Source organism: Orbicella franksi, chromosome 2 (genome assembly GCF_964199315.1).
Source record: "Orbicella franksi chromosome 2, jaOrbFran1.1, whole genome shotgun sequence".
Classification (NCBI taxonomy): Eukaryota; Metazoa; Cnidaria; class Anthozoa; order Scleractinia; family Merulinidae; genus Orbicella; species Orbicella franksi.
In genome coordinates this window covers 33,150,793-33,167,439 of record NC_138146.1, presented here as the reverse complement: position 1 = coordinate 33,167,439, position 16,647 = coordinate 33,150,793, and the positions used below count along the sequence as shown (strand labels likewise).

Below are 16,647 nucleotides of genomic sequence, written 5' to 3'. Positions count from 1 at the left end.
GTTGGGACTATGGTTGAAGGGGCAGGTGCACCAGAGCAGTTTTGTTTTCTCACAATTCTTTCAAAATTTGCAAACGAATAAACTATTAATATTGCTCTGGCCCGAGAATGAAAACTAGTTCAAAATGTCTGTTGGTTTTTCTCAATGTTGAGTTTTTCTATTTGTAGCTAGCAATGGGGTTATTAATACAGTCTGGATTATAGATTCTGAGGAACAGGTACGATTTCTCATAAGTGCCACCAATACTTAAAGATATACTCGGGGCTGTCAAAAAGTTATGTCGTTAAGTTTGAAGGGGGCAGGTACACCAGAGCAGTTTAAAAACTGGAATGTGTGAGCTCGAGGTTCATTTCCAGCCCTTGTTCCTCCCATTATGGACTGAGAGGAAAAATTCACTTACAATTTGTAAATTAGCAGAGCTAACTCTAAGTATGGAACAGATCCGAGCATAAAATCCACTATAGTACATTTGAAATTATCTACCAGTTTCAAAAGGTAACTAAGGCAGTCTGAACCTGGGTCCGTTGCGGTATTGGTTTCCTAAAAACGCTGACAACCCTAAACAGCAGTGGCAATTAAGCAATTAATTTATCGTAAGTTTTCATTTTCTAGGTATTGCTCATTTTATGGCAAAATAAATGGTTTCTATAGATTTTTTTACAACAAACATCTAATTCTATTGGATTTTACTTTTTTTTATGCATGCTACATCTCCATTGAAGCCTGTATACATTTGGAAGAAAAAATGCAATCTACTTTGCATTTTTCATTAACAGCTGAATGGAGCAATGAGTTCTTGTAGTCTTTGTGACCTTGGACACAGTTCAATTATGATACATTCAGCGACAATTGTTTTGCGGAGGGCTATAAATTACCGCTAGATGAATTATTGCATGGATGGAGAACTGTCCTAATCTTACTGCCATTCACTGATAATTGTAGTGTTTCCTTTTTGAGGTAAGTAAAATTTTTGTTTTTTCATGTTCACTAGTTAATTTAGTCATAATTGATTAATTAATTAATTATAATTAATTAATTGATTAATTATAACTGAGTCAAATTAACTAATTGATTAATTAATTAGATTCAACGGAATTTTAATTTAATTAACTCAATTAATTAAATTAAAATTGAATTTAAAAAGTTATTTATACTCTTCCTGGCTGGCGCAAAAAGTAATGTAAAAATTGCTGGGAAAACCAGCGTTTCTTAAGTTGTGCTGGCTGGGAAAAAGCATCCCCCAAACGGTTCCTGGCTGGCAACTTCATTTAGCTATCTTCTACTAGCTGGCAGTGCGGAGCGGATATTATTTTCCCACGGTTGTTAATTATTAACTATTTATCTCTTATTGGATGTCAGTTAATACTTTCGAGCAACAACAAGTCAATTTTAAAATTTTTCCCGTTGAGCACTCCTGCGCCATCTCGTTTGGTTGCATTGGTTTGCCGATTTTGGAAAAACCCTTACCATTATACAACGGTCATCCTAACCGGTTTAATCTGACAAATGGTAAGCACCCAATAATTCAGAAGACACGCGAAATTCCCATGAGTTTACTGGCACAATAAACCATAGCTGATTGACCAATCAGAGCGCGAGCATTCATTTGATTATTATATAAAATCTGATAATCATAACTGTGGTACGTAATGATTGAACATTGCCAAAAAAAACAAAACAAAACAACGAAAAATAAAAACCAGCCACAACAAATGCCGTGACCTGCCTGCCTCATCCGATCACGGTCTGAGGTAAACACATTTGATCTACTCTCGAGAGCCCAGACCAGTATCGTAAATTGAGGGATTTCGTGACCTGAAAATCGTCCTTTGCTGCGTTGTAAACAGCTGCAAGTATTTGAGGATTATAGAGCGCGATTGATTTCTGGAACCAGCACTTTTTAGGTCTTTTCAGTTATGTCAGGAGTTGTTTACAATTAAGCATATCTGCGGAGGATTAGACGCACCGCTTACATGTAGCTTGTAAGACTTCAGCGTTGCTCTACGACGGACCTCAGATTTCGGGAATCGTCCTTCAAGGCTTGATAAGTCTAAGGCACCCTGTTGTGTTCTCCGTGATGTTTTGTCCAGTAAAACATTGCACGAGAACTTGAGGACACTTGAGTCACCTGCAATGTATCGATGTTCAAGTAACACGACTTCATGCATGCTTTTGCCTGGATTAAGACAGTCGAGGCGAGTATATTGACTTACCTTCGGTATAGCGCTTCAATACTCGGCTATTGCCAGCTACAGACACAAGACACAGTCCTTCTCGGAGGTTTGTCGCGATTCTTTCAGTTATTGTTTGCTGCTTCGTAAAATGATCAGGACAGGATCGATCTTTTGTTGTGACTATGGCCAAAGTTTCGTCTGACACGCCTCGTCTTGCACTCTGTCTTTTGACCTGGGCATTTATCCAAAGTAATGAAATATGCTGTATTGAAGCTGTCACCGTCACTAATGCGTCGCCGGACCACTTGTGATAATCATCAGATCAGTGAATTGCCAGACCGTCAGTATCGACTTGGGTCAAGAGAGGTGTTTCGAGTATCTCTCTGTACTGCGAATCGCTGCATATAGATTTCATAGTCATTATTCCAAGACTAGCAGATCACAGACTAGAGAAGAACTTTCAGATCCGATCTGGTCTTGACGACAGTAATTAACGATGTCGTAAAGTACTGTGTTACTATAGCGCGAGAGCAAAGAGGGCAGATTAATCCACGTCTCATGCAAATGCAGTGACTGAAGTCAGTGAATAATTTGTTTACGGTTTACGCTTCAAATGGATATCGCATGTCCCGAGAAATCTCCAAAGGTTTGTTAATGAAGTTCTATCAGAGCTTCATGTGCAGAAAGCCGTGAGAATTTTTCAATACGGAGCGTGAGAAAAGGATACAGTGTGTTGGAAATGGTCCAAAAAAAAAAAATAATGAATCGAAAAGGCACGTATAAATTTACAAGGAACACCGTAACAAAATAGAAGTACTTGACTCGAAAGACCCTAAAGAAAGAAGGGCGGGAAAATTCAGTCAAGCCCGCGTGTTTTCGGTCAGCCCCACTGAACAAATGCCTGTCGGTCTGGACAAAACCAGAGACTTCTGATTGGTTGAAATGTGCACATGTGGTCAAGTTCAATGACGGTTTGTGAACGTGCCTAGAGAACCGGAGCGGGGGGAGGTAGGGAGACTTCCATGTGTAAAAAAAATAGGGATGCTCATCGTGCGTAGGGGTTTAAAAAAGCGGTCTGGTACCTCTTCTGGTGTTCAGCCTGAAAAAAGCCACAGCAGGAACTTTCTCGGTGCCTTTTTACCGAAAAAATATGACAGGAGATAATGTGTTTTTTAGAATTAGTACCTCTTAGGGGTGAAAAAAATTTGAAGCCACGCCCACGAAAAGGGATCTTGGTACCTCTTAGGGGGTTCTTTTCAATATTTCCGACGAGCGTCCCGGACCTTTTCGTATGGAAATTCTCCCCTCCCCCCCCCACCCCCCTCGGAGAGAGAGAGACGGTAACCACTGTGATTAATGCTGGCTCGTTTTCTGATTTCGCCCCAGAGTTCTCGATTCCTACTGCTAACCAAACTGGTAGTGGCCTATGGGGACGACACTGGTTATCAGTCTAACAGTCATTTTCTTTTGTTTCTTACTTTGATCGATGAATTACATATTATAATTGATTATTATATTATTGTCTGACAAGTTGATTGCGGGCATCGATTGAATACACCTGGACACAGGCTACAACTATGGACTCATCTTATCCGGCTATAAGGGAAAGTCTTCAGAGTTCTTGCTTCGCAAGCCAAACCTACATATCACTGGTTATAATTCAGAGCGGGGTTAATATTTTTAGGTCAAGGTGAGTTCGAAAATACTCGATGAATTCACGATTCAATGAGCCAATAATTCTACAATATTTTTTGAGAAAGGTAACGGAAAGCCAAACGCTGTGTTTAGTTTAATGGTTTCGTAAATAGAACACATCCGTAAATTAAAAAAGAATCGTACACGAGCCCTCTAGCTCTAGACTATGTTGCGTTCTATAATTACTCCCTCGCCCAATTCCTGAACTCTCCCTTTCCCTGCCTTTTGTAGGCGAGTTCGAAGGAGAGTTCTGGGTTGTATGCAGGAAACGAAGATACATATCGACCTGCTGGGTTATTTTGAAACTACTCAGCGGGCTCAAGTGAGGTCTGGGCACCGAAGTCGTGGTGAATACTGAACCGACTGCAGACTAATCGCCTTCGGGACCAAATCCCCCGGGATGATTCGGGATGATTGAAGTAGGGGTATACCGCTGCCCAACCACATAATGATGACTCAGGCATTCTAACTTCTCTCTTGCATGGCGTAAAACCCCAAAACGATGGCGCCCACTCGCTTAAAACGCCCCTGCATTGCAACCGTCCGGTAATGGCGTCTTTTCACAAGAAATGACACTTTTCCTTTTTCTTGGTGTTTTACTGCTGACATCAACCATCGCCGAACGTGTCCTTGATCAGGATAAGATCGACTGCTACCCTGAAGTTGGAAACCAAACTCTTTGCGAGTCTCGGGGATGCACATGGGAGCAATCACGCACCGAGGTAACGCAGTAAAACATTTACAATGATAAATGTTTTAGTCAACTTTGCCAAGATAAAACAATAACGCGCTTTTTACGCTAACCCCCCACCCCCCTCCCCCGGTGCCGGGGGATGGGAATATTCAAGATACTCAATGCTTAGTGGGGCTGCTAAGGCAATTGCAAGGGAAGAGGGGGTGGGGGGATTGCAAGGCAAGAGAAGAAGGGGGGGTTGTTGAACTTTTGAACTGATGGGTTTGATCATTTGGTTCATGTATTAAAAGTGTTATTTAACAGAAAGGAATAAATTTCATACTTGTTGTATGTTCCGTTACATAAAACTTATACTGTATGGCTGCCATGACACCACATGCAGACAAATTATCTGCAAGTATGACTGCTAAATATAAGTGCTAAATAACAGATAGAAATTTTAATCTACAGAGTGTTCCTTGGTGCTTTTTTCCAAAATCATACCAAGGTGGATACAAGATTGAAGGTGATGTGCGGGAAACACAGTTAGGTTACAAAGTTACACTAAAAAGACGCTCTGCCAGTACCATATATGGACAAGACATAGATGAGGTCACACTTGATGTAGAGTTTCAGACAAATGACTGTATTAGGTTTAAGGTAAGGGATGAAGATTTCCTTACTCACAGTGCTAAAGTGAAAGAACTGTAGCTGCTATGAATTAAAATTAAGTAGAATTCCAACAATAAATAATTATTGGTGTTAAAGGCAGATGTTATAAAAATTTACTTCTGAATCATATTATTGACAATATTTTGTGTACCAGCTGTTTTGGGGCTAAATAAATGAACTAGTGCCAAAGCCTGTGACATGCATCTGAATTGGCAGGTTAATTTTCTGTTTCTGTTGCCATTAATGTTGCTTTGTTAGTTATTTTCTTGCAGGTGACTTCTACACGACCTAGGTAGTTCTCATTTATTTTGTTTCAATGTCAGTGTCAGTATTCCTTTTACTGATGACTTTTTGACATTTCAATGATGAAATTCTTCACTACTGGAGCAAACTGCTGTTAAGGTGCAGGATCAAATTAAGCCATATTCTTCTTTTTTGATGGTGGAGGGGGAAGGGAGGGGACAAGTGAGTGGGTCACATCAGATTATTGGATGCAAATAACTGTTATTTAGGAGTTTTAATTTTCTGAGCAATGTTACATGTACCTTAAACATCAACTTATTTCTGCAGCTCTATGACACCATAAATCAGAGATATGAGGTACCAGTACCTATGCCAAAGAGGACGTCAAAAGCTTCAGATCCAAAGTACACAGTTGCCATTGAAAAGGATCCATTCTCTTTAAAAATAATACGAAAAGACAATGATGCTGTAATGTAAGTAGAGTTACCAAATGCTAAGTTATGATCAGATTAATGTTAATGTGATTATAAAAGTAAAGAGTACTTAGCCTACAAATTAATAACTACTCCTTATCGCTCTTGGCCACTTTGGTCAAACATAGTGATGTGAGATGGTTGAATCTGCAGGCTTAAGAGTTGATGGATGACTTTGTTTTAACAAACTGTTCAAGTGATAGTACAACTGCTTTGATAACAGCTGGGACACCTCTGTCGGCCCATTCATATTTGAAGACCAGTACATACAGATCTCCACTCAGCCCCCTTCGACATTCGTGTATGGGTTTGGTGAACACGAGCACAAGTCATTAAAACATAACTTGTCTGCCTGGGGGGTACTTCCTATCTTCGCCAGACGTCAGCATCCATTTGTGAGTAGCTTTGGTTCAAAATTTTTAAATTTAAATTCTTCAAAAAATAATTTACTGATACATCTGTGAGATGAAAGACTTCTGAAATAAATTATAGAGTGACACAACTGAACTTTGTTCCTACATCTAAATGCCTACAGAATGGGGGAAATTTGTATGGGCATCATCCTTTCTATACTTGTATGGAGAATGATGGCAAATCTCATGGAGTTTTTCTGATGAACAGTAATGCCATGGGTAAGTGCAAGTCCATACAATGATTGGAATGACTGACACTTTTAAACTTTTCCTTTTTAATGTCTTAAATTTCCTAAAGTTCTCCTCATTGTATAAATTGGATTTTTTTAGTGACACATGACACAATGGTTTGAGTTAGTGCCCTAGGTGCTAATTTGTACCTTTGACTGCTTAAGGGAGGGTGCTTATGGGACAGAGGGCTCGTCTTAGACCTGCTGAGTGGCTAATTCATTTTGGGCGTCTGAAAAACAGCAGATACTTTAACTCAAGAACTCCAAGGACAAACAATAGGAGCTCTGATGGTCTTAAATTGTAGTTCAGATTATGTTCAGATTTCTTCATTCATCTAATAAGTCTAGTAAATTTCAAAGTCCTGAATGTCACTTTTCAATTATTGGGGGTTCACCGGAAGAGGGAACTTGTTGGAATAGGGGTCCTTATTAAAAAAGAGCACTCATTAGAAAGGGGTCACTTAGTGGAAGGAGTGGCATACATGTACATAAAGTGTCAACATTGTACAGCCATCATTGTTAAATTCGAGGGAAAGCTACATGTATATAACATACAGTTGTTGCTGCTGATTTTTAATAGATGTTGCCTTGCAACCAAAGCCAGCTATTACATATCGAACAATTGGAGGAATTCTTGATTTCTACATTTTCCTTGGTCCTTCCCCTGAGGATGTCATCAAACAGTATACTGAGGTATTCTCAAATTTCTTAAAGCAAAAAACTGATTTATACACTGACATTTCATTATTGTTTGTGTATTTGTTATTATTTAAGAAATAGAAAACATGTACCGTGTTCTATCGAGTAATTAGAAACATGAGTGAAAGTTTGGGAGAACATAGAACTGCTGGGGAACAGGAGCTGTTAGGCGAGTGTTTCCACAGCTTTTTTGAGTTCTCCCAAACTTTCACGAGTGCTTCTATAACTCGATAGAAACATGGAGAACATGTTTTCTATTTCTTTTAGAAGTTACTGCGACAGAAAAAAGAAAAACAACTTGTTTGCTTTGATAATCAAAATGGAAATTCTCTTTGCTCGCACCATCACTATGTCAACAGCTTGTGCTAGTTCTGTGTTTCTATTAAGTTTTAGTATAACTCTATTAGCGTTCTATCATGAATGCCGTTCTCTGATTGGCTACGCTACTCACTATCTATTCTGTGATAGACAGTGCGTAGTGTAGCAGTGTACCCTTGTTAACAAAATGACGGCCACTTCTTGTCGTTTTCGAAATGTCTGTGAAGAGGTTTTAGATAAAGTTTTGACCGACTAGTAGCTAGATTTATACTAAAACAATTAGATTATTCGCTCTCGATTTCTTTGCATGATGGTTAACTCGGGTAGCGCCCTCCTCAACTATCACGCGATTGAAATCTTGAGCTCATAATCTAATTGTTTAATAGAAACAAGATTTTAAACCAATCAGTGCGCATATTTTCTTTGGGCTATTTTCTAAATTATGATAGACATTGCCGCTGAGTCAGGTAAGGTTGTCTCCAAAGTTTTGGGCTTCCAATCTGCTCAGTTTTGCCATGGTTTGCTTTCTAAGAATTGTCTATGCAAATTACGGATTATTCAGTAGCTCCTGGACATTTTTTCGTTCTTCATAATTTTTCAGGCTATTGGACGAACATTTTTGCCACCATATTGGTCGTTAGGATTCCAGCTATCTCGTTGGGGTTACAATAAGACTGAGATGTTGAAGGGCGCGGTAGAGAGCATGTGCAAACACGACCTTCCACAGGTGTGCTACTGTTCTATCTGTTTCCATAACAAGTGACATGTTTGGAAATGAACGATGTCTATTTAGTTAGCTTATACATGTACTCTGTAATACTAGTTAAGTCTCAAGCCAATAAAATGAATTAAGTGATACATTTGACAGTTGTATAAGAGTTTCTTCAAGTTTCTTGAGTCTCAAGATATGGCTGCTCTTCGAGGTGTGATGTAGCCTGTTACAGGCTCTCGGTAGTTGGGGATGTTTTTCCACAAACACCTTTTGAATTCCACTTCTAACCTGTAATAGTTCTTTTCTGTTGATATTTTATCATTTAGGATGTACTGTTTAGCGACGTTGACTACATGATCCGACAGAAAGACTTTACTTACGATCCTGTCAACTTCAAAGGTTTACCTGAATTTGTTCGCTCCATCAAGAAGGATGGTTTGCATTACATCATTATACTGGTTAGTTTTGTTAACAATTTTTTTATCCCCAAGAGATGAATTTATCTACAATCCTGGACAAAAGTGGTAGGAACGCTCACTATAACGGCAAGTATTCTACGTAACCTAACTTGGTTTTAAAACGTTTTTGTAAATATCACTTTGACGTGTGTAGAACATAAGATAAGCCTACCTTTCTTCTCCTCTTTTTCAATGTCGCATCTCTCATGGACATCTTCCTAGTGAATTATTCTGGTGGGAAGGCAACACTGGAATGGGGTAAGGGGGCTAGAAAGTAGTACTAGTGGAAATCGCGCCGTTACTTTTGTCTAGAATTGTAGGTAAGGAAAACTGTTTGAGCTTGTGTTTTTGATTATTAAATCGCTAGTTAAAACCAGTCTCACCTCGCACAAAACCAACAGGAATGTATGTTTTCGGTTGTATTTGCCCAACTGCATGACATTTATATGTCGACCTGCTGAACTTAGGACCCTGCTATTGGAGTCAACGACACTGGATATCGTCCTTACGACTGGGGAAACGAACTCAATGTGTTTATCAAAGATGGCGACTCAGGAGAAAACCTACTTGGAAAAGGATATGCGAAGGTACATGCTACACTGAGAATATCTGTGCGTTTGTTGGGGAAGGCGGTGGCAACAGAAGGGGCTATAATATTGTTTAATAATAGCTTTTTGTTCATCTATTTATAATAAATGAACTTTATTAGCGTATCTAAAAGTATCTAGCAGAGCGAGAAACCTTTGGTTACATGGCAGTACCATCAGACAGAAACACATCCGTGAAAGTCACTGAAAAACCATCCAAATATAAGGACTTGGAAATCGAAACAAGCCGAATGTGGGGCATGAGAGCGGAAACGATACCAGTTATCATTGGAGCACTTGGAGCTATCAAAAAGGGACTAGAAACTTATCTTGGAAGAATTCCCGGCCAAATAAGCATCAGTGAACTACAAAAGATAACCTTGCTAGGTACAGCACACATTTTGAGGTGGGTGCTATCAAGCTAAAAACTGGCTATCCCCTAGTGCCCCAGGACCATGGTCTGGTCTCGGCCCTAAGGACTCTACTTCGAACATTACGTGAGGACGATAATAATAATAATAATAATAATAATAATAATAATAATAATAATAATAATAATAATAATAATAATAATAATAATAATAATAATAATAATAATAATAATAACAATTAGTTTAACTGGTTTATTGCAGGTGTCGGCGAAATTTGAAAATGTCACAGTGAACGGTAGCTTGCCAAAGGTTGGTAACTTTGATGTACATTGTAAAGAATGTCAAGTTTACGATTCAAGAAGTAATCGGTAAAGTCCATTTTTGAAATCTTGGACTAAATATAATGACGAAATAGCTCTTTCTGGTTAAATTTATAACCAAAATAGACGGCCGGAAACTTGTTTGGGATTTTCAGTTAAAGAAATAGTGGGCGAACGAGTAAACAGAAGCATTGCAGAAAAAGCGCCTTATCAAGGTAACCTATTGCAGATGGTTGATTAGATTAGGAGCAGCGCAAAATGAAGTGATTGGGGATTATTTGGGAACCTTCCAGACTCCTTTTTTTTGGGAAATTTTACAAGGTGTAAAATCCCTGGTATACAAACGTTTGGATGATTCATCGGCTTAAACTGCAGACCTATTTTCTTTCACTTACCGTTGTTTGGTGATGAACCGTGCCTTTGGAAGAGGTTATAAATTAGTGGGAAAAACGGTGTTGTGAGTGTCTAAAACAACAAAAATTGGGATGGAATTACCAAGGAACAAGTTAGTATCAAAAACTCAGGCGAATAAATAAGAGATAAAGGTCGGTTCATTCAGCCTTACCATGTGTTATGTTTGCTTTTAGCTGTCTCGTCAGCACGTCATATTTCCAGACTATTTCCACCCAAACATCAGTAAATACTGGAGAGAACTCATCAAGGACTTTCACAACATCATTGAGTTCGACGGATTGTGGATTGTAAGTGTGTTAGTAAAATTGTTAAAGGGTGGCGCGTTCCCTTCGCCCCCCGCCCCCACCCCCACTTCACCAATGAGTTGGAAAGGTCTCATTTTAGTATTAAAAAGGTATTAGAATACATGTACGTATTAAAATAAGCATTCAAATACGTTCCAAAGAAGAGAAAATTCGACCTCCGGTTCACGTTCGTCTGTCACAAACGGCTGTATTAACCTCCTTAATTATTAGTTTACAAGCAGTCTTAAGTTGTTTTGATTGCTTGTTTTAAAAGTCGACTCATCGCAATGGTGCTTTAGTAAATGTAAACTGATGTTGCTCCTTTTAGGACAAGAATGAACCCGCCAACATTGTTCATGGTAGTGTGAGTGGATGCAGCAAAAACAAGTGGGACTATCCACCTTATAAACCAAGTAAGGAAAGCTGTTTCCTCGTACAGTCAAATTATTCTCTCGAATGATAAGTTATCATTCATGTTTGAACTGAGCTGATCGAGTGAAAAACAGCTGGCGCTCGCTGCCTGCCAGAATTTCAGCGCGAAAACTGGCGAATATCATCCGTAGGATACCTAAGAATTTAGGGTCCCGATTGGCTGCATTCTTCAAGACATGGGCGAAATGGAATATGAGGCTACAGATACCAGGGAATTTTTTTAAAAATTTTTATTGTTATTTTTCAATCTGTTTCTTATTTCCGAGAATAGTATTCTCTCAAGCATATACGAGGCATTTCAGAATCGTTTTTTACAAATTATCTGAATGTAATTATTCCAGTATGCTGTGCGTATGGACCAACGTTCAAGTGTGTTTTTCTCTTGCAGGGACTTTCGGGAACGTCATGGCGGATAGGACTGTATGTATGAATGCAAAACAAACCAACCATCTACATTATAACGTTCACAGCTTGTACGGCTGGAGTCAGACATTGATCACTCTGGAGTAAGTGTGATAATAACTTGTTGAGTAAAATGTTAATTGGAGTATAGGGGCATTGCGTCAGCCAGGTGATGAGCAAATTGATGCGAACAAAAGTTTCCGAGGTAGCCGAAATTCTTAACCCTTCCCTTTGTTACATAATCAGTTTATGTAAGTCTATTCATTCTGTCACCTTTCAACTACAGTCGTCATGTAGAGTGTTTGATAATTAGTCTACATTGTCCCGCAAACCCAAATATATGCAGAGACGCTTCTGGAACTTTCCAAGATTTACATAAGTATAAAAACTCGTGAATAAAGTTGGACATTATTCATTATTAGAGTGTGTGTGTTCAAGGAATAAAACTTTTGCCAACCGGAGTAGTTAACACCCTTCAGACTATTTTATTCCTCGTCACGTTCAAACACTACCCCCACCATATTCTTGTCTTGGTATTTAGAGTTTCCACCTTAACCTGTCGCTTCTGCGTGAACTAAGTCATCACCATTCTTTACTTAAATGTTTCAGCGCTGCCAGGCAAAGCACAGGAAAAAGAAGTCTGGTGATTTCAAGATCGACTTTCCCCAGCAGTGGAAAATATGGCGGGCATTGGCTAGGAGACAACAAGGCATCATGGGACCAGCTTCACACGTCAATCATTGGTAAACTATTTTTCTGCTCTTTCCAATTTTAGTATATTTTTATCTTCAGTGAACGTTTTTTATATTGTAATTGCCTCTTTTTGCTCCTAATTTTTTTTCCCTGTGTTATTTTTAAGGTATGCTCGAGTTCAACCTCTTTGGTATTTCTTACGTGAGTGTCCGTTGTATTTGAATTTCTGTGTGCCTCAATATTGATTCCTTCCAGTGGTGTCCGGTATTCAAGTTACCTACGCCTCGTGTCTGTCCATGCATGTAATTTTTTCTGAAGACACAAAAAGTCGCGTCAATGCATTTTTTTAATTCTTGGAATTTCCTTTTTGTCTTTCTCCTCCAGGCATCCGGTCTTCTAAATATATAAATATTTTTTAAGTATCTAAGTCTTGTTGTTTTCCAGTGCCGTGCCGATCAATCCGTGCCTGACGGAATATTTATTTCGTTTTCAAGGTTGGAGCGGATGTGTGTGGTTTCTTTAATCATCCGACAAGCGAGATGTGCCTTCGATGGACTCAACTTGGCGCGTTTTATCCTTTCTTCAGAAACCACAATGAAAAAAGGAACAAGGTAATAAGCCCTCTCGTAAGACATACTGTTCTTGAGTTGCTTAGCCTTCCTAGGAACGGAAGAGAAGCACTGGTACTGGAAGTAGCGGTGGCCAGGAGGGGGTGACTGGAAGTCTAACCATAAAATACTTGCATGGTGGATGAATGTGCCCTTTTTGTCAGGCAATCCTTTTCTTTTTGCGAAAGGTCTCTGTTAAAAGGAACAAAGTTCTGAGGAGAAAATGTCTCCTGCTGGGTCCTGATGAGATAGTACTATATCAGTTTTTGTTTCGACTTATCAACATTTCTTTTTTTTTTTTCCTCTATTATTTATTTTTCTCTATTTTTCTCTATTTTTCTCTTTTTTTCCCCTATTATCAGGCACAAGACCCTACAGCATTTGGCGAGGAATTCGCGAATAAGGCGCGTAAAGTACTTCAGACACGTTACAGGTTACTGCCATTCCTGTACACGTTGTTTTACGAGGCACAAATGGATGGCTCCACAGTGGTACGACCTGTAATGCATGAGTAAGTGGACCTGTGCTTGAATCACTTCTCACATGGTCGGTCCGGCAATAACAACGATATAACCATGAAATAACAAGTATCTTTATTGACAGGTTTGCAGATGACGAAGACACTTGGGAAATTGACAGGCAGTTTCTCTGGGGACCATCCTTACTTGTTTCACCGGTCTTAGAAGAGGTAAAAACTTAATTAATTTGTTATCCAAAAGAGATTTGAGTTAACTTCCTAACATAAAGAGATAAGATATACTCTGGTTGTTTTTTAAGGGAAACGAAACATTCAGTCAGTAACTAAAGCTTTCGCTACGTAACAAACACAGTGCATAGCTAATTACTACTGAATTCCGAATTTACCCCATGCCAGACTCCGCTTCATTGAAATTCCCAGTCTTTCTTTAACTCGTCGTAATATAGAAACAAACTTTATTGCTACATGTTCTGACAAAAATCCGTATTGCTGGGATAAACTTACGATCTGTACAAACAGGCCATTTCCGAGTTGTATATTGCCTCTCTTTCAAAACAAGTCTTTTGCAAAACAAAACCATTCAAATGAAAATTGGTTTGATTTGCTCGAAAAGTGAAACACCTTTCAGCTGAATGGGTTTCTCTCCAAGACTGGTTTTGATACAGATACAAAAAAAAAACTCGAAAATGACCTATTTATTTTGCTTTTAAATGCTAAACAAATGTTTTTGACCACTGGTATATATTTACTCCTTGATATCTTGTAGAACAAGACGACTGTTGATGCATACTTCCCAGATGATCGTTGGTTTGATTATTACACGGTACGCACGTAACATCTCAGTTGCATTGTGTTCCAGTATCGTGGTTGCAAAGCTCTTACAATCTAATTTGAGAGCTGCAAGAATAAGGGATAGTTCTGTGCTCTATTTTGTTGTGCATTTTCAAACTGTATGTGTATTCGAAAGCGCTTCATTTGCATCTTCTATCAGCAAACAGTAGTAATGCATGCGAGCGCCTTATTTGGAACGATACCTGTCAACTTACAGCAGTCTGTTTTTAGGGTAAAGCGATGAGCACTCGTGAGGGTCACGTGACTTTAGACGCCCCTCTTGATCACATTCCTCTTCATGTACGAGGCGGTTACATTATCCCAACCCAGGAAACTGCCAACAACACTGCTTTCAGGTAACAATCTGACTTACATTAGACCTATAACTGTACATCTATTTATACATATGAAATAGAACTGCGCAATGTATAGAAAAACGTTTGATTCGCAAAAGATACGTTTACTCAATAACGTTACAATAAAATGGTATAACAACCTGGCGATACGTTCGCCAAGCCGGAGTTACCAGTTTGTGGAAACGATGCTCTTTGAACTGACTGCAACACAACACAGACCTCATTATCTCGTAAATATTTTTATCATATGATGATACAATTGCTGTTGTTGCAGTCGTAAGAAGCCCATGGGTCTGATTGTAGCACTGGGAGATGAAGGAGAAGCTACAGGACAGCTTTTTTGGGATGACGGAGAATCCATTGGTCTGTAATTAACTGATATATATATATTTTACTCATGGTCTCTTGTATATTCGTGTTATTGAAAAAAACTCATAAGATTTTCATAGAGAAATGCTATTCGGGATGCCATCAGAATGTGGGTGGTTAACACTACTGCTTTTTTATTTTAGACACCGTAAAAAATAACAAATACCTGCTGATAAAGTTTTCAGGTTTCAAGGTAGGCAAGAATCTTAGATTATTATTAGAACTTTCAGAATTATAAAAAGCCAGCCAGTAAGTTCTTTGAAAAATCCGCGAATGTGATTGGTTCTGTGATGGTTGTTTATTCCCTGATAAAACACGCAAAATTATTTTTTGGTTTGGCTTAATACCTAAAATTGTAGGTTTCCCCTTTTTCTGTCCACTGAAGCTATTAGAAAGGTCTCCCTCGTTTTCTACGAGCGATTATCAGCTTGACTGCATCTTGTTGGCAATTCGCTCATAAAAACTGGGGCTCTTTTTTTGAAACGTAAATAAGAAACAGAGGTTCGGATACACACTAGACATTGATAGCTAAACTTAATTATTCTGAAAAAAATGGCGTGACTTTGCCACTTGGCGCAGTGTATTATAAAGATGAAAATGCTGCCAATTTTGAAAGTGGTGACAACGAGTTGTAATCACTATCGATAACATTTAATTTACTGTAGCCTGTGTACAGCCGCCCCCTCCAAGAGGCGGCTAGCTTGGCTAAATGCCAAAAAAGGAAAGAAAATACATACTCGATGCGCTATCGATGTGCCAAAATCTTTTTTAACGTTGCTTTGTTTTCTCTTAGTCTGGGCTGAAATGTACCGTCGAGAAGAATGGTTACTCAGCTGCAGGCCTTCCTAAATGGGGCTCGGTAACAGTGTACGGACTTGATGCAGACGATATCAAATCACTGAGTGTCGATGGACACGATATGCAAGATAAAGCTACCTATGACAAAAGCATCAAGGTATCTGGTAACTAATTTTGTTATGTAGCTGGAGTTTCAGTGTATCTGCTAAGGTTGACTCAGATTTGTTGTTTCGAGGTTAAGAGAGAATGACCAAACTGAAACGAATACTTTGCATTTCATTCAGTGATTACAACTCACACGCTGGGTACAGTGTACTTTGTTTTGCATGAACACTGACTCGTATTTATCGTTTCTGATAGCAAAACGCGTGATGTCTAGTCCTTCGAGAAACTCGTTGGTTTTGTGTTGCCTCGAATGTATGCCCCGCGCCCCTCCTCTAGGGACCAGTCATTATCTTACACATAAATAATACATAAATTAGTACCATTTCAAAAATATTCGTTTTAGAAGGTTTGAATTGTAGTCGCACTTTATGAGAAATTGTACAAGACAAGGTCAACTGTTTCTAAAAATGCCTGAAATGAGGCATGCACTCCTTTATCAACGAATCCTTCATTATCCTCATCTTTGTTCTTATTTCTCCACTCAGTGTACCAGTAAGGTAAATGTTGCAAACTGGTAGCCGGGTTGTAGTCTTTCCGTCATCTTATATCTTTTTTTCATAGGTCTTGAAAATCACTGGTCTGTCACTCAACATCAACGAGAAACACGAGATTGATTGGACCATGCCTCATCAGGAGCTATAGCCCCGATTAGGTCTAGTGTTTTGTATGTAAAGTTGGACTGAAATTGAAATTGAAATCAATATATATAAAATTAAAATTTACATTGAATTAAAGCTTACTACATAAATGATAAATAGTGTAATGTATTTTTTAGATAT

The 16,647-nt window shown here is 38.8% G+C and overlaps 2 protein-coding genes across 6 annotated transcripts in view; one reads left to right on the top strand and one right to left on the bottom strand.

Annotated features, from left to right (window-relative positions):
• Positions 1 to 4,007, bottom strand: part of LOC145479417 (uncharacterized) — a 27,497-nt gene extending 23,490 nt beyond the window's left edge. For 2 of the 4 annotated variants that reach the window (XM_081457779.1, XM_081457782.1), the window contains exon 1: positions 1,974 to 4,007. In XM_081457779.1, coding sequence (XP_081313905.1) covers positions 1,974 to 2,168 — 195 coding nt within the window. In that variant the 5' untranslated portion in view covers positions 2,169 to 4,007. Of the gene's footprint in view, positions 1 to 1,966 lie in introns of all 4 variants that reach the window. The other 2 variants (XM_081457780.1, XM_081457781.1) reach the window with 2 other exon arrangements.
• On the top strand, positions 4,008 to 16,647 carry LOC145479416 (sucrase-isomaltase, intestinal-like). Of its 2 annotated transcripts, XM_081457777.1 has the most exons (24): positions 4,008 to 4,591; positions 5,014 to 5,202; positions 5,785 to 5,930; positions 6,154 to 6,325; positions 6,466 to 6,562; positions 7,154 to 7,266; positions 8,192 to 8,317; positions 8,629 to 8,760; positions 9,228 to 9,347; positions 9,980 to 10,027; positions 10,626 to 10,739; positions 11,065 to 11,149; positions 11,557 to 11,674; positions 12,180 to 12,313; positions 12,430 to 12,464; positions 12,758 to 12,874; positions 13,234 to 13,382; positions 13,475 to 13,559; positions 14,116 to 14,172; positions 14,412 to 14,536; positions 14,811 to 14,899; positions 15,049 to 15,098; positions 15,699 to 15,860; positions 16,430 to 16,647. In XM_081457777.1, the coding sequence occupies exons 1-24, from the start codon at positions 4,439 to 4,441 to the stop codon at positions 16,508 to 16,510; spliced, it is 2,697 nt and encodes an 898-aa protein (XP_081313903.1). In that variant the 5' UTR covers positions 4,008 to 4,438; the 3' UTR covers positions 16,511 to 16,647. The 2 variants fall into 2 exon arrangements, with proteins under 2 accessions (XP_081313903.1, XP_081313904.1); XM_081457778.1 differs by lacking the exons at positions 4,008 to 4,591; positions 5,014 to 5,202; positions 6,154 to 6,325 and having other exon boundaries at positions 5,876 to 5,930.

Bases quoted from the DNA above. Each gene is read 5' to 3' on its own strand.
- LOC145479416 (XM_081457777.1), top strand. From the start codon at position 4,439: ATGACACTTTTCCTTTTTCTTGGTGTTTTACTGCTGACATCAACCATC. The intron at 4,592-5,013 runs GTAACGCAGTAA...TTTAATCTACAG, and splicing joins GGGAGCAATCACGCACCGAG to AGTGTTCCTTGGTGCTTTTT. The intron at 15,099-15,698 runs GTAGGCAAGAAT...GTTTTCTCTTAG, and splicing joins TAAAGTTTTCAGGTTTCAAG to TCTGGGCTGAAATGTACCGT.